This window comes from Pelodiscus sinensis, chromosome 29 (assembly GCF_049634645.1).
Source record: "Pelodiscus sinensis isolate JC-2024 chromosome 29, ASM4963464v1, whole genome shotgun sequence".
Taxonomy (NCBI): domain Eukaryota; kingdom Metazoa; phylum Chordata; order Testudines; family Trionychidae; genus Pelodiscus; species Pelodiscus sinensis.
Genome location: NC_134739.1, coordinates 8,906,726 through 8,925,914, shown reverse-complemented (window position 1 = coordinate 8,925,914; position 19,189 = coordinate 8,906,726). Strand labels below are relative to the sequence as shown.

Here is a 19,189-nt window from a genome sequence, read left to right as displayed (position 1 = left end):
AGCGAGGGATCGACCCCCTGGCTCAGTTGGGGGAGGCTGGGAGGAAGCGAGGGATCGACCCCCTGGCTCAGTTGGGGGAGGCTGGGAGGAAGCGAGGGATCGACCCCCTGGCTCAGTTGGGGGGGCCGCAGGAAGGAAACCCGAGCTGGCTGGCAGAGAACGAGGATTCGATCCCAGAGTTCGGTTCCACGCCCCCCAGCTGGTGACTTTGTTGCCATCGGGCACATTGATACATCGGGGGGGCGTGGCCGAGCTCTGATTGGCTCCCCGTAGGGTCGCTCTCCCAGCTGACTGGGCCCCGATTGGCGGAAGCGGCAGCGCCTGGGCTGGCTCCGCCCCCCGGGCCGGGAGCCTGGATCCTGGATCCAGCCATGGCGCTCGCCGCGCTCCTGGTGCTGCTGCTGGCGGCCGCTCCGGCCCGGGCTCGGGCCCCCGAGGCGCCGCCGCTGCCCCGGCCCCAGGCGACCGACGCGCGGCAGGAGGCGGCGGTGCGGGAGCTGCTGCAGCGGCTGCTGGGGCCCCAGGCGGCCGCCAACTTCTCCGTCTCGGTGAACCGCTCGCTGGCGGCCGGCGGGCTGGACTCCTACCGGCTCAGCTCCCCGCCCGGGGCGGCGGAGCGGGTGCGGGTGGTGGGGACCAGCGGGGTGGCCGCCGCCGCCGGCATCTACCGCTACCTGCGGGAGCTCTGCGGCTGCCACGTGTCCTGGTCCGGGGCGCAGCTGCGGCTGCCGGACCCGCTGCCCGCGGTGCCCGGGGAGATCAGCGCCACCAGCCCCAACAGGTAACCCGCCCGGGCCGCTGCTCCTGCCCCTTGACTCGCCCCCGCCCCCCAGGAGGGGCTAGGTCCTGACCCCAAGAGCTGGTGTCTTAACATGGACTCGGTGCCAGGCAGCGTTGGGTGGCTGTAGCCTACGGGGCCAGGCTGGCTCAGGTCAGACCCTTCCCTGGGTGGGGAGGTCGCTGCTTCCCCGAGGGGCAGGGTTTAGTGCCCTGATCCGTGGGGGAAGCTGGGGGCTGGTGCAGCTGCCCGGCCCCTGCCCTCCTGCAGGCAGAACCGGACCAGGAAGTGGCTGAGGCATGGGCGCTGGAATCCTGCTTCATGGAGTCCCATCCTTCCCCCTGGGAGCCCAATTCCCAGCGCCTGGTTTGTGCGCAGGGTGGGGGCGCCTGGCAGAAGGCAGAGGGGTGCTGCTGGCCTTACCTGCACAGGGCCTGGGCAGCATAGTGCCAGGCTCGTGTGTGCTTTCCAGTGCCAACTCTGCCTCCAGCGTGGGGGGAGGGGCAGAGATGGGGGGAGCGTTCCGCCTAGCATGGAAACAGCCTCAGCCAGCACCTCAGAAGCAGGTGCAGCAATGTGCGTGGAGTGGGGGGGGGGGCTTTTGCTCTGTGCCTCTTGTTCATGCTGCTCAGTCCCTAGCTCAGGACCCAGGGGTGCCCTTCTTTGGGACCTTGTCACCCCCGGAGTCCTTTGCTTCCCACATCCTGGGGCTGAGAACCCTTCTCCAGCCCTTCCCACCCTTGAATTCCCTGGCAGGATTGCAAGCAAGAGGCTCCCTTCCATGGTGTGGGGCCCCCCACTGGGACTGGTGCAGCTGGAGAGGCCAGGGACCAATTTGGTTCATTTACCTCCCGGGCTTGGGAATGTTTCTGCAGCTGAGGGCCTTGCTCATCCCCCACGCTCCTGTCCTGGAATGGAAACGCCCTGGGCCACCTTTGTGTCTGGTGCAAGGGAGCAGCGTGAATGGAGCTTAGACCAGGGCTGTCCTTGGACTTTGTCCCTGAACCGTTGGTGGGAGAACTGGCTGTAGCATCTGTTCTGCTGACTGGGTGGCTTCACTTGGGTGGGGCAGGGCTGGAGGATTCTGCTGCAGAAAGGCCACTTCCCTGTTTTGCAGGGAGCCTCAGTTGGCTGCCTGCAGCCGTCCCTGGTCAGGGGGAGCATTTTGCTGTCCAGGAGTGGCCCTGCCCGTGAATGGATCCTCACTGTGCTAGTGCACCTGGCCACCTTTGGGGAGCTCCCCTTGGCGGGCGCGTTGACAACTGTCCGGGCAGTTGGGGGATTAGTTTTGTCCCGCGAAAGCGCTGGAGCAGATGCGCTGAGTGTGCAGGTCGTTGGAAACCAGCTGCCCTGGCACCTGACCTGCGATCTGGGGGGGCTAGTCAGGAGGGGTTGGATTAGCGTTCCTCCAGCCCGCAGGCAAAGCCCCGCAGCGTTCCACTCACGGGAAAGGCGTGGCCTGGTTCGTTGCCGCGACACGTGAAATCTTGCGGCTCACCCTGGTGACTGGCAGGGAGCTGCCTCCAGGCTGCAAGACCCGCCCGAGGCTCAAGGGGAACGGTCGGTAGAAAACCCTAAGGAGGCTGCTGTCGAGCGCTGCGGGGGACCTTGTCCTCGCCGCCCTGTTGGCTGCTTCCACTTCATTAGTCTTGGACAATGACCGTGTCACATGGAGGAAGGGCCCTTTGGTGTGTTGTGAGCCGCTGGGTCTGTGTCCCTGCTAGGCTTTGCCTGAGCTGGAGGTGTGGGAGATGCAAAGCATCGGGGATGCTGGAGCTGGCACAAAAACCTGAATTTGTTGCAAAAAAATAAAAAAAAAAAAAAGAAACCAAGATCCTGGGTTTAGCATTTGGGGGGTAGCGTGTGCCCCTGTGGGACGAGGCTGTCGGGGTTGGTTCTCCAGCATCCATGGGTCAGTGTTGGCTGGGAGCAGACCCCCGGATGCATGTTCAGCTCCATTGCCTGGGGCTGCCTGCGTTCCGGCTGTAGTGGGGCCCCGGCGTGATCTCCGACGCATCTCGTCTCTCCGTTCCCAGGTTCCGCTACTACCAGAACGTCTGCACCCAGAGCTACTCCTTCGTGTGGTGGGACTGGCCTCGCTGGGAGAGAGAGATCGACTGGATGGCGCTGCACGGCATCAACCTGGCCCTGGCGTTCACTGGGCAGGAAGCAGTTTGGCAGCGGGTGGAGTGTTTGCTTTGAGTCTCTAGTGAAGTCGTGTTGCATGCTGGGGATTTTCGGGAGTTTGGGGAGACAGCAAGGTGCTCTGGGGGAAGGGCTGCTGTCCGGGGGGTCCCCTTGATCCCAGGCTAGCACTGGCAGGCTGTGGGGCGGCAGCCGGCTGACAGCACAGCCGCCCCTGTCCAGCTGTGAAGGCCGGGATTGGCTGGAGTGGTAGGTTCCCAGCATTGGGTGCATCCAGGCCGAACGGGCCTTGCAAGGCCGTCTCTCCCTCTGGGCAGCATCTGGGCCTGGCAGGGATTGGGCTGAGACCAGCTGTCGGGTGTGAGCAGCTCCCTGTGTTCTCCCCCTCCTTCACTCCAGGTGTATCTGTCCTTGGGCCTGAACCAGTCGGAAATAGACGAGTACGTCACCGGCCCCGCCTTCCTCGCCTGGAACCGCATGGGAAATCTGCACACCTGGGACGGGCCGTTGCCTCTCTCCTGGAACCTAAAGCAGCTGTACTTGCAGGTACCTGCACTTGGCGCGCTGCTGGGGCCGTGTCTGTGCGCGCCCAGCCTGCATGTCCTGGAGATGCCCCTGCTGGCAGCTCTCCATGCCAACGCCATTCTGCCTCAGCTGGCAGGTGCTGCCCAAGAAGCACATAGAGTCCTAGAACACTAGAACTGGAAGGGACCTCGAGAGGTCAAGTCCAGTGCCCTGGCCTCCCGGCAGGGCCAAACGCCATCTCGACCAGTGGTTCTTAACCTGGGGTGAACGCCCCCCCGGGGGTGCGAGATGCCTTTTCTGCGGGTGCGAGACATGCCAGATTTTTATGCTCTATCTTAGGTTTAAAGAACTGACCTACTTCAACGATTTTTAATAAGGGGTGTGAGAGCATATTTTGAGAACCAAAGGGGGTGCAGGCTGCAGTAAGGTTAAGAACCACTGGTCTAGACCATCCCTGACAGGTGTTTGTCCAATCTGCTCTTGAATATCTCCAGAGATGGAGATTCCAAAACCTCCCTAGGCAATTGATTCCCGGGTTTAACCAGCCTGACAGGTAGGAAGTTTTTTTTCTAATGTCCAACCTAAACCTTCCTTGCTGCAGTTTAAGCCCATTGCTGTTTGTCCTATCCTCAGTGGCCAAGGAGAACAATTTTCTCCCCTCCTCCCTGTGACACCCTTTTAGATACCTGAAAACCGTAATCTTGTCCCCTCTGTCTTCTCTTTCCCAAAGTAAACAGCCCAGTTCTTTCAGGCTTCCCTCATAGATCATGTTCTCTAGACCTTTCATCATTTTTGTTGCTCTTCTCTGGACCCTCTCTGATTTCTCCACATCTTTCTTGAAATGTGGTGCCCAGAACTGGATACAATACTCCAACGGAGGCCTAATCAGTGCAGCGTCGAAGAGAAGAGTGACTTCTCCTGTCTCGCTCACGACAGTCCTGTGAATCACAGCCCAGAAGCACATTTGCTCTTTTGCAGCCGTGTCACCCTGCTGACTCATATGTAGCTTGTGGTCCGTTATGACCCCTCGATCCCTTTCTGCCGTGCTCCTTCCTAGACAGCCACTTCCCGTTCTGTGTATGTGAAACTGATTGTTCCTTCCTAAGAGGAGCACTTCGCATTTGTCCTTATTAAACTTCACCCTACGTACGTCAGACCCTTTCTCCAGCTTGTCCGGATCATTCTGGATTTTGACCCTGTCCTTGAAAACACTTGCAGCCCCTCCCAGCTTAGGGGGAATAAGCTCCCGGGGGAAGGGTCCTAGAAATCATGCCTGAGGAGCTGGTCTGAGCTGACCTGACCTGGGTATTGACTAGTTCCTCCAGGCTGAAAGCCCCTGTCCTTTCCCCTCTGCCCAGGACCCATGAGCTTGGAGCTTTGATCAGGGTTGCGACCAGGGGCTGGAGACTCAAGTACCAACGTGGTCCCGTGGCAAGTGGCCGTCTCTGAGACGGGAGATACAGCCCCTCTCTGTATGGGTCCCAGAGCAACGTTCGGTGTCTCCCCGCCCGGTCGCTCCCCTTGATCCGGCTTGTCCTCCTTTCTCCCAGTACAAGATCCTGGAGAGGATGCGATCGTTGGGGATGATCCCGGTGCTGCCGGCCTTCGCGGGGCACGTCCCCAAAGGCCTCTTGAGGTAGATGCAGAGACGGGAGCGCTTCCGGGTTGGGGCTAATCTCTCTCCTGGATGTGCCTCCCTCCCCACTGGGACTCAGCTCCCTGGGACTGCCAGAGGCATGCACCTAGCTGTGGTGCTCGGCCTCACCGGGGAGCCCTCCCCTTGCACTGACTCCCGGCTCCTGGCCTGTGTCCTTAGGGTTTTCCCCCGAATAAACGCCACCCAGCTCAGGAGCTGGAGCAGCTTTAACTGCACCTACTCGTGCGCCTACCTGCTGGACCCCGGGGACCCCATGTTCCAAGTGATCGGGGCCGTCTTCCTGAAGGAGCTGATCCGAGAGTTCGGCACGGATCACGTCTACGGCGCGGATACCTTCAACGAGATGAGCCCCCGGTCCTCCGACCCGGCCTACCTCTCCGGGATCAGCGCTGCCGTCTTCAAATCCATGACGGGAGGTAGGACCCCAGTGGGGGTGGGGAACCAACGGCCCGGGAGCCAGATCCGGCCCTTGGGGCTCCCCCAGCATCAGGGAGCCGGTGCTCCAGCCCTGAGGCATCCCCAGCCCACTCCTGCCTCCGACCTCCAGCGCTGCTCCTGCACCCTATTGCCTGCCCAGACCCGCCCGCTTCCCAGCAGCCCCCTCCCATACACTGAACCCCTCATTTTGGCCCCACTTCAGAGCCTAGGGGGACCCACAAAATCTACAAGCCCGGGTCCCCCCAGGCTCCGGTGTGTGAGGGGAATGTGGGGAGTGTGTCTGCTGCTCAGTCGGGAGACCCGTCAGTGAGGTGGGCTTTTTGGGGGAGGGGGGATTTTGCTTCTCACTTTTGTGCTGCCTCCAACTGATTTTCCTGTGGGTCATTGGCCCCTCACCCAGAAAAGGTTCCCCATTGTTCTAAAGGGCTCTGCCTGGGGGGGGGCCTTTGCTGTGCACTCAGGCCAGGGCCGGGGCAGCACGGGGCATCTTGGGGGGGTAGCGAGACCCTTTCACGGCCGGGCTTTGGGTCAAGCTTGGTCTGGGTTCCAGGCCGGGAGATTCCTGCCCTCGAGGCTGCGGCTCTGTCCCGGCTGCGCTGGCTCGGGGCCGGGCTGGCTGGGTGGGTGCCCAGCGAGAGATGCTCCGAGCCGAATGCTGCCCCCGTGCCGGGCACTTGCCGGGGTGCGGCGGCCGTCGCGGGAGCGCAGCCTGTCCTGCCGTCACTCACTGTGCTGCCTGTCTGTCCCCAGCCGACCCCGACGCCCTGTGGCTGATGCAGGGCTGGCTCTTCGCGAGCCAGCCTGACTTCTGGCAGCCGGCCCAGGTGCGGGCCCTGCTGCGGGGCGTGCCCCTCGGCCGGATGCTGGTGCTGGATCTCTTTGCGGAGACCCAGCCCGTGTACCAGCGGACGGAGTCCTTCTTCGGGCAGCCCTTCATCTGGTGCATGCTGCACAACTTTGGCGGCAACCACGGCCTCTTCGGCACGGTGGAGAGCGTCAACCAGGGCCCCTTCGACGCCCGGCGCTTCCCCAACTCCACCATGGTGGGCACCGGCCTGACCCCGGAGGGCATTGAGCAGAACGACATGGTCTACGAGCTGATGAGCGAGCTGGGCTGGCGCCAGGCGCCGGTGGACCTCCGGCAGTGGGTGGCCGACTACGCCACGCGGCGCTACGGCGCCAGGAACGCAGGGGCCGCCCAGGCCTGGCAGCTGCTGCTCCGCAGCGCCTACAACTGCTCGGGACTGTGCGTCGACCACAACCACAGCCCGCTGGTGCGCCGGCCGTCCCTGCACATGGCCCCGCAGCTGTGGTACAACCAGAGCGACGTCTACGAGGCCTGGCGCCTGCTGCTGGGCGCGGCTGGCGAGCTGGGCGCCAGCCCCACCTACCGCTACGACCTGGTGGACGTCACCCGGCAGGCGGCGCAGCAGCTGGTGAGCGACTACTACCTGGAGATCCAGCGGGCCTTCCAGAAGGGCGCGCTGCCGGAGCTGCTGACCGCCGGCGGGGTGCTGATCTACGACCTGCTGCCGGAGCTGGACAGCCTGCTGGCCAGCGACGGCCACTTCCTGCTGGGCCGCTGGCTGGAGCAGGCGCGCGCCACGGCCGCCAGCGCCAAGGAGGCCGAGCTGTACGACCGCGACGCCCGCAACCAGGTGACGCTGTGGGGGCCCAACGGCAACATCTTGGACTACGCCAACAAGCAGCTGGGGGGGCTGGTGCTGGACTATTATAGGGTGCGCTGGAGCCTCTTTGTCTCGGCGCTAGTGGAGAGCCTGACCTCCGGCATCCCCTTCCACCAGGAGAAGTTCAACCAGGCCGTCTTCCAGGTGGAACGGGGCTTCATCTACAACGGCAAGCGCTATCCCACCCAGCCGGCCGGCGACACGCTGGAGATCGTCAGGCGGATTTTCCTCAAATATTATCCCCAGGCCATGCGGCGCGGCCAGGCGGGGGCTGCTTGAGGGGGGAGAGTCGGGGGGGGGGGAATGGCGGCTCTGCGGCTGTCCTGGTCTCTTCCGCGCTGGAGAGCCTGGTGCCCCCTTGTTCCTTTCCTCCCCCAGGACCCTGCCGGGGTCTACACCAAAGCTGGGGGCTCAAAATGGCCGCCTGGGCGGGAGCCGGGCCAGACTGGAGCCTTTCCCCGCTGGAGTGCGGCGAGCTCCCGGAACAAACTCGAGGCTGGAGGGACCGATCCTGGGGCTGAGCTGCTGTGACCTGCCCAATGGATCCATCGGCCCAGCGTTGGCAGAGGCAGCTGGTCTGCAGGGCTGAGGGGGGCCGTGGGGAAAGCTGGGGGGACTCCGGCCTGTTGTGAGGCCAGGCGGGATGGGGGAGAGCGCCGCTTCCTTTGGGGCAGGGGATTGGCGGCAGGGGTGGGGACAGGCCCTGGGTGCTCAGTGACATGGGAATGCCAATGCCTGGGCAGCACCTGAAGAGAAGCTGTTTCCTCACCACTGGTGTCGGCAGGGGCCTGGAGAGGAGGGAATCGCTTCTGGACAGGCTGCGGGGCAGGAAATGCAGCGGGAGCCTTGCAAGCCCAGGGGATGAGCCTCTCTGCTGGGTGGGGTGGGCGGTTAACACGCTGCTGTGCGGGCGTTTAAAGAACAAAAGTCAGGCAGGCTGGAAAGCGCCAGTCCTCCTGCTTTCATGCCCCAAAGTGCATGCAGCAGCTGGCTCCCTGGGTGTGTGGTCTCCCCCCGCCCCCTCCCCACCCAGGGCTGGCAGGAGACACTGCATCGCCCGTCCCTGTCCCTGGCTCAAGGGGCTGCCTCAGTTTCTCCTGTTCCTTCTCTGCCCCCCCCAGAAACTCTCTCCTAGACCCCAGGTGTCAGCGCAGTTCCCAGGGCGACCTGCAGTCTTCTCCCCACGCTCCTTTTCTGCTGGTCTCAAACGGGGGCAGATCAGCCGCAGAACAGCCGCCCCCCCTCCCCCCAGGAGGTTGTTCCTAGTGACGGGGGGCCGGCTCCCCGCTCTCAACCACCTCGGTGCCTTTGTACTAAAGCAAAATCAGCCAGGGGTATATTTTTTTACAAGGACAGTCTATTTTTTACACCCTGGTCCTCCCCCTCCCCACCTGGCGCTCTGTTCTGGGCCTTGCCCCCTTCCCAATCCTGCTTGCGATGCCCCCCTGTGTCCCAGTTCTTCCTCCGCACTGCTGCCGGCCACTGCAGCTCTGGGGCGCGAGGGGTGCAGCCAGCGCCGAGGGTCTGGGCTGCAGTGGGCCTGTCTCTTTTTTTTTAACCAAATGATTTTTATATGCTGGTGTGCATTTGCTTGGGATGGGTAGCGCTTTTCTGAAGCTTTGCCAGCTGCCCTGTGCCTGGCAATGCAAGGCCTGGAAGCCGTTCATTCTGCTCTGCCGAAGCACGTGGGTGGTGTGGCTCTTGGCACCGGGCATGCCTGGGCAGGGAGGGCGGCAGCTGTGAATCCGAGAACAGCCAGGGGCTGGAGTTCACAGCTGCAGGCAGCCACAACATGCCTGCATCCCGGGTGGGCTGGCTGGAGCCAGCCAGCTGTCCTGCCGCCTCTGGATTCATGCCTGCCCTTTGTGCCCTGGGGGGCTCCATGCGCGTGGAGTTTGGCCAAGGAGTGATGGGTTGAAATCTCAGCAGTCCCCTTGGATTGTCCCCCTGGTGTCCATGCCATCGACATGTGCCTTCCTGCTCTCTAGGGGCTCCCACCACCCTGTGCTGCTGAGCCAGATCCTTTGGCAAGGCAAGGCCCAGAGTTGGGGTAACTACCCCCCTGCAGAGCGCTGAGAGGGCTCTGCTCTGGGAACCAGCCCCCAAAAGGAACCCAAACAAATCCATTTTATCCCGTGTAATGCGCAGAGAAAGCTCATACGTCTGCCTGCTTTATCCATGAAAGAGAGATGTACAATGGTTGCTCCCCCAGGTAACAATTATTTACATTGGGCTTCAGAATAAACAAAGTGTTTTTTATTAAGTACATACCGGCTGTCAGTGGTCGTAAAAGAAAACAGATCAAAGTCAGTTACTAAATGAAAGTGACTATCCAAGGCCTAGCTAGTTCTAATCCACTGAGAAACTTGTTACATGCAAACGCTTACCCTAAAGCGGTGTTCTAAACAAGCTAAGTACTTTCCTAGCTTGGGCCGGATCCTTTCCCCGTTCAGTCTTAAATGTTTGTAGTTGGCATCTTCAGTGGTAAGGGGGGGGGGGAATCTTCTCGGTTATGTCTATACCGCCCCTGTTTTTTGCAAAAATATGCAAATGAGGGAAGTGTGGAATACTGCTGCACCTTATTTGCATAATTAATGAGGCTCCATTTTTGCACAGAAAAACCCTCTTGTGCAAGAGCCGTTCTTCCACATTTTTTCAGGCAGAATGGCTCTTGCACAAGGGTTTTGTGCAAAAATGGAGCCTCATTAATTATGCAAATGAGGGGCAGCAGTACAGTGAGCCCTCGCTACTTCGCGGTTCGACCATCGCGGATTCACGACTTCGCGGACTTTTTTCATTACGTATGTTCTGTACATTAAAGGGTGGTTTGTTAACAGTACTACGTAAAGGGAGGGTTTTAAAAGTCTGAATATACATGTTAAATAAATACGTAAATATGGTGTCCCTACTTCGCGGATTTTCAGCTATCGCGGTCGGGTTTGGAACCTATCTACCGCGATAAACGAGGGTTCACTGTATTCCACACTTTGCCTCATTTGCATATGTTTTTGCTCAAGAGGATATAGTGTATAGTGGTCCCCAATCTTTTTGGGTGGTGGGCGCCGCGCGGGGCTGCTTGGCCACCCGGGGGCGGGGTTTGGGCCACCTGGGGGCAGGGCCACCCGGGGGAGGGACTACGCATAGGCCGCGCACCCGGGGGTGGGACCAGGGCCGGCTCTAGGTGTTTTGCTGCCCCAAGCAAAACATTTTTTTGGCCGCCCCCCCAGCACAGGCACTGAGGAGGAAAGCGCCTCTTTCTCTTTGACTCCCACCACACTCTCCGGCCAAACCCAGCCTACGTCCTCTCTCCCCTCCATACACATCCCTGTCCACACACATCCCGACTCTCCCCCCCCCCCCCCCATGCACGCACGGAACCCAATTTCCACCTTCTCTCCCCTCCCAGGCAAACCCCACCTCTCAGTGACTGGACCCAATCCACCCTGTTCTCTCCCCCACCTGATCCACCCTGCACCCTCTTCCCTCCCAGCCAAACCAGATCCCGACCAGACCCAGTTTGCTCCCCCTCTCCCACCTCCCCACAATGACCGAATTCCGTCTCCTTTCCCTCTCCCCACCAAATCCTTGTGTCCCCTCCCCACAGCACGTGCGGAAATGTCGGAGCACTCTGGGGGAGAGGTGACAAGTGTCACGGGTCCCCCTACTTCCCTTTCTCTGCGGCTGTACACACCTTTCCCCCATGTGAAGCGGGGCCGCAGGCGCCCCTCCCCTGCAAGAGGAGAGAGAGGAGCCGCCAGGCCAGGGCTCGCCTGCAGCCGCTGCAAAGGATTCTGCGGCCAGCAGCTCCCGGGGGTGCTGCGGAAGTGCGGAGGGGCCGGCGTGGTAGTGCAGCTGGCTGGCAGCCCTGTACAAACACCTGGGAGCAGGAGCGAGGCAGAGCGCTGGGTGGGGTGCTGCCTGCGCCGGGGTCCAAACTCCTCATGGAGCAGGTGGGGGGTCTCCTGAGCTCTCCTGGAGCTGATTAGACAAGAGGCCGGAGGGAAGGGGATAGATGGGGGGAGGGAGCTGAAATCAACAACACGCGGTGCAGCAGCAGTGCGAGTGGGGCAGCCATGGCGCCTGCGGGCACCGTGTTGGGGACCACTGGTGTAGACACAGCCCTGGTGTCTGCTAATTCCCCTGTCTACTTGTCCCTCTGCACTTAACAGTATATCCCTTTGTACATTGTAACAAAAATAGATACATTGCATGGGCTTGTTTTGCAAAAGCAGCTCTGAGTTATGCATATTCATAAGCCAATTTTCATAAAGCATGGGGGGAGCCCTGGAATGCGAGGTGTCTTAAATGAGCGCTGCAGCTGCCTGGCTTTGCCTGCCCCTCGCTCCTATGAGGTCCCAGAGCACTGGAGGAAGGATCGCTATTTGCCATCTTTAAGAAGACCGGGGTCTCAAACTCACGGCCCACAGGCCATCTGCAGCCCGAGCAGTTCCACAGTCCAGCCTGCACATGGCTGCTGGCACGTGAGTCCCTGCAGCCCTAGGGGGTGTCTGTATCTTTTCCCCCACTTCCAGCCCCTGCTTTGCCCTCTTCCCCCCATCACACCCCTCCCTCAAGCCCCCTCCCCAAAGGGATGCAGCCTCAGGGATTACTGGGGGACCTGGTACGGGGGGTCTGGCCTGGGCACTCACCATGGCAGCAGGAAGCCAAGCGCCCCAGTGCAGGCGGGCTTGGGAGATGGTAGAGGAGCAGAAGTTGCTGTGTGACTCCGTTAACCTGCAGCTCCTGTTGCCACGGTGAGTGTGTTTGGGGGCAACCCCAGCCTGCCCAGGGCCCCACGGTTCACCTGAGTATGGGGGACCAGCCCATTCATGGGGTGGCCACTGCAGGGCCCCACAAAGCATTGGGTGCAGAGCAGTCTCACTGAACCATCCTATGGATGGGACGGCTCTGCACACGCCCGCAGATGTGCCGGTAGCATGGCACAGCTAGCTGCTGGAAGCCGCTCTGGCCTGCTGGTGGTGTCATCGGGGGTCCCTGGCAGTTTTTTTTTAATTGCCCCAGGGGTGCGAGGCAGGGTCAGAGGCTGCACGGGGGGAGGGGGCATGTGTGGGTTGGTAGGTGGGGCCAGGGGATGCACGGTGGGGGTGTGCATGGGCCGACAGGTGGGGCCAGAAGTTGCATGGAGGAGGGATGTGTGGGGCTGGGGGAGACACCCCCCTTGCCCAAAGTCCTGCCAGCAGAGGGGTGCCAGCTGACCCTCTAGAAGGACTTGAGAACTGTCGCTGGCCCTAAGGCAAACTGAGTTTGAGGCCCCAGCAAGAGGCCCTTCAGCCTAGCCTGGATCTCTGGGGCGGGACTGGAACGCGTTCCCAAGCTGCGTGGGGAAGCACCAGGAGGCTAACAAGGAGCAGCCAGCCTGCATGTGCCAGACCTGCCGGACTTCCCTCTGGGCCAGGGTTCCTGGCAGGGGGGAGGCAGGAATTGCGTGCTCTCCATTTCAGCTGGGCTTCGGACGCTGCGGGCAGGCTGCTCTCAGCAGCAGGGGGCTAGAGGAAATGACCGGGCAGGGGAGGGTAATTTCCCAGCCTGTCTTAGCTGGCGCGTGGGCCTGTCACACTTGAAGACACCATGTGGGGCAGGCGGCACTTTGGGAGCCAGGTGTCGGGTTCGAAAGGGCCCGCGGAGAAGCGGGTGGAAGTCAACACGGTGACATTCCAGGGAGACAAGTGCCAGCTGCTTCACTGAGGAAGGAACCATCAAAGGCACCAGGGCAACCTGGCAGCTGCCTGGCTGAGCCTGCGTCCCGCTGTGCCGCACAGGAGCCGGGGGGGAGGGGTGAGCAGGTGGCCGGTTGAACCTGAGGATCCCCAGCTATCGCAGGTCTCTGTGGCCACTGCGGTCTGGGGGAGGCTCAGGTCCCTTCCTCGGGGAAGGTTCAGGCCATGTCTGAGGGCCTCTCCATCCCTAATTCCTCAGCATCCACTTCACTGCCCACCGCAGCTGCCTGAAAATCCTTCCCTGGGCTTCTCAGCTTCGCAAAGAGGAGCCTCAGGGGGGATAAGACAGAGATCTGTAAAATCATGAGTGGCGTGAAGACAGTGAATAAGGAAAAGTTATTGACTTGTTCCCCTCACGTAAGAACCAGGAGTCACCCAATGGAATGAATAGGCAGCAGGTTTAAAACAAACAAAATGAATTATCACTTCACGCAACACACCGTCAACCTGTGGAACTCCTTGCCAGAGGGTGTTGTGAAGACCAGGACTTTAACAGGGTTCAAAAAAGAATGAGATACATTCATGGAGGTTAGGTCCATCAATAGCTAATGGGCGGGGAGGGTGTCCCTGGCCTCTGTTTGTCAGAGGCTGGAAATAGGCGACAGGAGGGATCATTTGATCATTCCCTGTTCGGTTCACTCCCTCTGGGGCAGCTGGCATTGGCCACTGTCGGCAGCCAGGAGACGGGGCGAGATGGACTTTGGTCTGACCCAGTGTAGCCGTTCCTATGATCCCTGAGGCTGTGACAGCCCTAATCCTGTGTCCTGGGCTAGGATGAGGCTGTTCCTCACCTGCAAACAGGCTGGCCCTGCCTGCTGCCCCATACCCCTCCCGACTCCACGCCTGGCTTGTGCCAAAATCTTATCTCCAGTGGCCTGAGAGTGAAGGCAGGAGAGACACTCAGCTGGGGGTGGAGGCGGGATGGGGAACAGCCCAGCCTTGAGCTGGGAAAGTAGACAAAATAGCAGAGCGCAGCCCCCAGCCCCCCAGCTGCCTGCGGGAACCAGGAGCTGCCGTGGCATTGTATGCTGCCTCTCCCAGCCAGCGCCAGCCATGGAGAAAACCGTGGTGCTCATTACAGGCTGCTCCTCGGGGATCGGGCTGGGGCTGGCCGTGCGCCTGGCCTCGGATGCCTCCCGCCGGTTTAAAGGTACGTCCTGACCCTGCGATGGCCTATTCCAGGGCCTGTCCCCCAGCGAGGGGCTGGCAAGTCAGCTGGGAGGGAGCTGGGCTCTGCAGCGCCAGGTGGTGGGAGAAGTGGCTGTGGGTTGGAGATGGGGATGCTATGGGGCAGGGGCTGCCCTTAAAGGACAGCGTAATGGTCTACGGGCCCCCTAAGCGAGAGGGCAGGAGACGGATCCTGGCTACTCCCTTCCAAGCCAGCTCAGCAGAACGGATTCCCTGGGGGGAGATGTGGGGTGAAGAACAAATGGTCCTGGGCAAGTAGGGGCCTCGGGGAGAAGAAGACTTGGACTCTTGAGCATCTGGTCCCAGCACACGCCCAGTGGGGGAGATGCCTGGCTGGGTTCGTGTTCCCCACAGATCCCCCCTTCTGCTGCACCCCGGAGCAGAGGGGAGCCGAGTCGCTGGCTCTGCCCCCTAGGGAGGCAGTCCCTTGGGGACGGGCACAGTCTTCCGCCTGTGGGGACCATGGGCCCCGGGAATCCCATTTAGGGGGACCTGCGCACTGGGGCAATCCGCAGCGATGCCTTGGAGATGCTGAGCCACCCGGGGGGGTGTCTTTGTGCTCCGCAGCGTGGGGGCACCCCTGGAGGCAGGGAAGATCCCCCCCTGCCTGCCCAGGGCTCGCCCGCTGCCCTCCCCCAGGCCGTGTTCTCCTTCTCTCCTAGTCTACGCCACCATGCGCAACCTGGCCAAGAAGGAGCGGCTGCTGGAGAGCGTGCGGGGCTGCCACGCCGGCACCCTGCAGATCCTGCAGCTGGATGTCACGGACCCGCTGTCGCTCGCCCAGGCCACGCAGCAGGTGCAGGAGCAGCGTGTCGACGTGCTGGGTGAGCCCCCCTGCCCAGGCATCCCCGGCCCCTGCCGCCTTCCTGCCTCCCGGAGCCAGCCCCCTGCCGCCCGGGCACCGAGGGAGAGGTGCCGAGTTCCCCTCCAGCTGCCAGCCCTGCCCTGGGTTCCCACAGCTCAGAGCCTGCTAGTCGTTTCTGGAGGGAACCCCCCAAGGGAGCTTCCCCCCCCCCAGGGCAGAGCCTGCAGAGCCTCTGCAGGAAAGGGGAGCCCTCAGAGTCGTGGGGCAGGCCCCAGGCCTCCCCCGACAGCCAGCGCATCTCGGAAGAGGATACCCTCCAGTCCTGCTGCTCCCTCTGGCACCTGGAGCCCTGATTGGCTGAGTCGGCTTGTCCCTGCAAAAGAGACGGGCGTGACCAGCCCTGGTGTTGGGGCGGCTGCTGAGAGAGGCAAGTCCTGGGGGCTCAGACCCCCAACGGCCAGGGCCCCTCCACTAAGCCAATGCCCGGATGGGGGGGACTGACCTGTGATTGCTGAGTACGTGGGGCTGGCGCTGTGGGGTGCGTGGGCCCCAGGAGGCTCCCTTCCCTGCTCCCTGCTAACGGCTTCTTGCTGTGCCCCCCCACAGTGTGCAATGCAGGGGTGGGGCTGATGGGCCCCCTGGAGACCTGCTCCCCCCAGGCCATGAAGAGCGTCTTCGAGGTGAACGTGTTCGGGACCATCGGCACCATCCAGGCCTTCCTGCCCGGCATGAAGCGCCGCAAGGCCGGCAAGATCATCGTCTCCAGCAGCGTGGGGGGGCTGCAAGGTCTGGGCCCCCGGCCGCAGGCGGGACGGGGGGAGATACCTCCCAGGCTGGGCTCGGCCGGCAGCCCTGTCCCTGTGGAACCCTCTGCCTGGCCGCTTGCCCCTTGCACTTGGTCCTGCCCAGAGTCGGCTGCAGCCGGTGGGGTCCCCGCCCTTCATGGGGAGACTGCAGCCGTGCACGGCCTCCCCGGCCGCCGAGGACCCTCGGGAAACCGGGCCCCTCGCAGTGAGCGACTGCAATTGGGGCCTGAGTTGGTGCTGCAGTTGGGTGGGATTGGAGAGCACACCTCCCCCCCTCCCCCCCCCCACACACACGCCTGGCATCGGTGATGCTGCCCTGGCCAGCCGGCTCCCATGTGGCCTTGACAATCCTTCCTCCTGGGGGCGCCAGGTGGGGCCCGCCCTAAGGTCTGGGCTCTGGGGGGGTGGGAGGGGAGGAGCTGACGAGGCTCTCCCTGCCGCTTCTCACCCATCCCCCCCGCTGTGCCCCAGGGGTCCCCTTCAACGCCGTGTACTGCGCCAGCAAGTTTGCAGTGGAAGGGCTGTGCGAGAGCCTGGCTGTGGTCCTGCAGCAGTTCAATGTGCAGTGAGTACCGGCCAGCCCAGCGCTTTACACCCATCCCTGCCACTGGCCACCTCTGGGGTGGAGCGAGGCGGCTGTGGCCAGGCGGTTCAGGACAGGCAGGGAAGAGCAGTTCTGCAGCCGACTAGCAGGGCCGGGGGAGGTCAAGGCAAGAGGATGGAGGCACCCAAATTGCTGGGTTCCATTCCTGGAGCATCATGCCAGGAGGGACCCTCTGCTCCGGCCTCCTGCATGGCACAGGCCAGAGAATCCCTCCTGGTTCCTGCCAGTACTTGGCTCTGACTCAAACCCAGTCCAGGAAGGTGCCAGTTTGGGCCTGCAGAGCCCAGGAAAGGGAGCCCGCGCCCCTGCCCCCGCCCCGGGACATGGTCCGGCAGCCACCCTGTTCCAAACCGCTGCCTTATTTCTAACTGGCATTTGGCTTCAGCTTCCAGCCTTGATTCCAGTTCTGCCCATCTCAGCCAGCTAGCAAGCCCGTTAGGAGAGGGTGTTTCCCCCCCGGCCTGCCAGTTTGTGCTACACTCAGCCCGGGCTCCGTCCCTCGCTCTGTGCGGCATCATCCCCAGCCCTGCGATCGCTTGTGTGGCTCTTCCCTTCGCCCTCCCCAGCGTCCCCACACCCTGTTGATGCTACTCGCCCCGGACTGGCACGCAGCATCCCAGAGCGCTCCCGCCGTGGCTGGCCACGGAGGGGAAAGCCACATCCCTCCCCGGCAGGGTTCCCTATAAGCTGAGCGCTTGGGCGGCCACCCAGGAAAGATTCCAATGCCGCCCAGCTGATTAGCAGAACGCCCATAGCCGGCAGCATGTGCTTCTAGGAGTGGTGCACATTTGCACATGCCTCGGTGCACAGAACAAAATTTATTCTGCCTATGGATGAAAAAAAAATTCCCCGGAAGACGCGGTAGAGCTTGGAGGTGTCTGTCTGCCAGTGTATCCAAGATGTCATTGCCCTCAGCCCCAGCATGGACCCCTGGCTGGCTGTGCTCACCTCTGTGCTTGCCCCCATCACCCCCCTAGCTCCAGGAGGTGATGGGCTCAGAGGTGTCATATTGCAGGACTGGTGCGAGAAGCCCAGGCCGCAGGGGTGAAAGCTCAGGCCTCGGGGCGGGGCGAACTGGCTCGGACTGCACGAGTCTCTGTCCCCTGCCAGCTCCCCAGCTCCTGCTCTCTCCTCCGGCAGCGTCACGCTGATCGAGTGCGGCCCGGTCAATACCAGCTTCCTGGCCAACCTGCAGAGCGCGGACACCGAGGGCAGCGCGCTGCCGGGCCTGGACCCCCAGACCCAGGCCCTGTACAGCCAGTACCTGCAGCACTGCCAGAGCCTCTTCCGCGACGTGGCCCAGGACACCGACGACGTCCTGCAGGTGCCATGGGGAGCAGGGCGAGGCCCGGGGCTGAGACAAGCCCAGAACTGGAGAGGGGTCCCTGCAGAGCCCTGGGGAGAGGCGCCAGGAGTCGGCAGGGATTGGTCCAGCCACCCCCTGACCTCCCCCCTGGGGCAAGGGGCACTGGCTGGTACCTTCCTTTCTCCCTGTCCCCCCTTTCCAAGAGAGCTTGGGAGAGGGAAGCCCGGCTCCAGCCCTCTCTACCCACAGGGGCCTGAGGTGGGGGCTGTTCCCTGTGCCGAGCAGGGGTCCGTACAGCCCCAGGCAGGTCTACGTCCCTGTAACCTCACCCGCTGGATGGGCCCACTGACCCTGGGGGGATCCCCAGCCTTGCCTTATAGCCAGCTTGGAGGCATGGGCATGGGGTGAGGGTAGGGCTGGGGGAGACGACCCCCCAGTCCTGCCTCTAACCCCGCCCCTTCTGCTCAGGCCCCGCCCCCCAACACCACAGAGAATAAGGAGGGCGCGCCAGCCCCGGAGCACAGTGTGCGTTCTGGAGGAGGGGGGGGGCATGCCTGACGGTTTATCCCCCCGCCGATGACACCTGCTTGGAGGGGTCCCTGACGCGCACCCTCTCTGCCTTTCCCAGGTGTTCCTGGAGGCCATCTGCGCCCCCTGCCCCCCTCTGCGCTGCTTCACCACCCAGTTCTTCATGCCGCTCTCCCGGCTCAAGCTGAGCTGCCCCGACGGCTCCGAGTACGTCCGCGCCATGCACAAGTTCGTGTTCTCTGCGGGCGAGGCCCAGGCCGGGCCAGAGCGAGACGCGGGCTCCGAGTGACGCAGCCCCCGCCCCGCATGGCCCTGAGTTTGTACGGCTGGGCTGGGCTCCCCCACAGGGGACCCCACCGTGGAGCTCCAATAAACATGTCTGCTCCCTGCCGGACTCCCGGCTCTCTCCAGCCCAGCCCTGAGCCTGCAGGCCTGGGGGCCGCTGCAAGGGGGGGGCCTGGCTGTGTGGAGCATGGCCAGGCTGGGGCGGTGAGCCTTGCTCAGGTTGAGCCTGTCCAGGGGCTGCAGGAGGCTGGGACCCCGCTAGCTGCCACAGTTGCTGCCGTGAAGTGAAGGGCAGAGCGTCGCCCCCGCCAGGCCAGGGCCCTGCCCTCTGCCTGCTGGAGCTGGGCATGAGGAGGAGACCAGGGTGGGGCGTTTAAAGCTGGAACCTGCCCCCCCACCCCAGGCGTGTAATGTGAGGAGCATTTCAACATGTGCCAGCAGGCTCTGGGCAGTACCCGTTGCCCCGGCTGGCGGGGGAAGGGGGGGGATCCCAGCCCTCCGGCTTGGCACCGAGCCCAGTGGGCACAGATGCCCTCATGCTAGTCAGCTTGGAGCAGCAGCTTGCCCGCGTGCCCATCCTGCTGCAGGGGCCTCGGCATTGGCCGCTGTCTCCGCTGCTCCCTGGGAGCCCCCTTGCTCCGCTCTGTGCCCCCCAAACGGGAGGCCCCCAGGGTGCAACGGGGGGGCTGGAGCTGCAG

General features: G+C 62.7%; 2 protein-coding genes across 2 annotated transcripts; both read left to right on the top strand.

The window, feature by feature from the left end:
* The first annotated feature begins 344 nt into the window (after positions 1–344).
* NAGLU (N-acetyl-alpha-glucosaminidase) lies at positions 345–9,499 on the top strand. The gene is made up of 6 exons (XM_075911186.1): positions 345–781; positions 2,815–2,962; positions 3,323–3,469; positions 4,999–5,084; positions 5,265–5,521; positions 6,294–9,499. Exons 1-6 carry the CDS (start codon positions 372–374, stop codon positions 7,508–7,510), a joined length of 2,265 nt encoding a protein of 754 aa, XP_075767301.1. The 5' UTR covers positions 345–371; the 3' UTR covers positions 7,511–9,499.
* Positions 9,500–13,654: 4,155 nt separating this feature from the next.
* On the top strand, positions 13,655–18,595 carry HSD17B1 (hydroxysteroid 17-beta dehydrogenase 1). Its single transcript, XM_075911466.1, has 6 exons — positions 13,655–14,119; positions 14,820–14,981; positions 15,569–15,748; positions 16,240–16,333; positions 17,513–17,696; positions 18,307–18,595. The coding sequence occupies exons 1-6, from the start codon at positions 13,891–13,893 to the stop codon at positions 18,493–18,495; spliced, it is 1,038 nt and encodes a 345-aa protein (XP_075767581.1). The 5' UTR covers positions 13,655–13,890; the 3' UTR covers positions 18,496–18,595.
* The last annotated feature ends 594 nt before the right edge of the window (positions 18,596–19,189 follow it).

Coding starts and splice junctions, on each gene's coding strand:
- NAGLU (XM_075911186.1), top strand. CDS start 372: ATGGCGCTCGCCGCGCTCCTGGTGCTGCTGCTGGCGGCCGCTCCGGCC. Junction 782..2,814: donor AGCGCCACCAGCCCCAACAG/GTAACCCGCCCG, acceptor CTCCGTTCCCAG/GTTCCGCTACTACCAGAACG. Junction 3,470..4,998: donor TAAAGCAGCTGTACTTGCAG/GTACCTGCACTT, acceptor CCTTTCTCCCAG/TACAAGATCCTGGAGAGGAT.
- HSD17B1 (XM_075911466.1), top strand. CDS start 13,891: ATGGGGAACAGCCCAGCCTTGAGCTGGGAAAGTAGACAAAATAGCAGA. Junction 14,120..14,819: donor TGCCTCCCGCCGGTTTAAAG/GTACGTCCTGAC, acceptor CTTCTCTCCTAG/TCTACGCCACCATGCGCAAC. Junction 15,749..16,239: donor CAGCGTGGGGGGGCTGCAAG/GTCTGGGCCCCC, acceptor GCTGTGCCCCAG/GGGTCCCCTTCAACGCCGTG.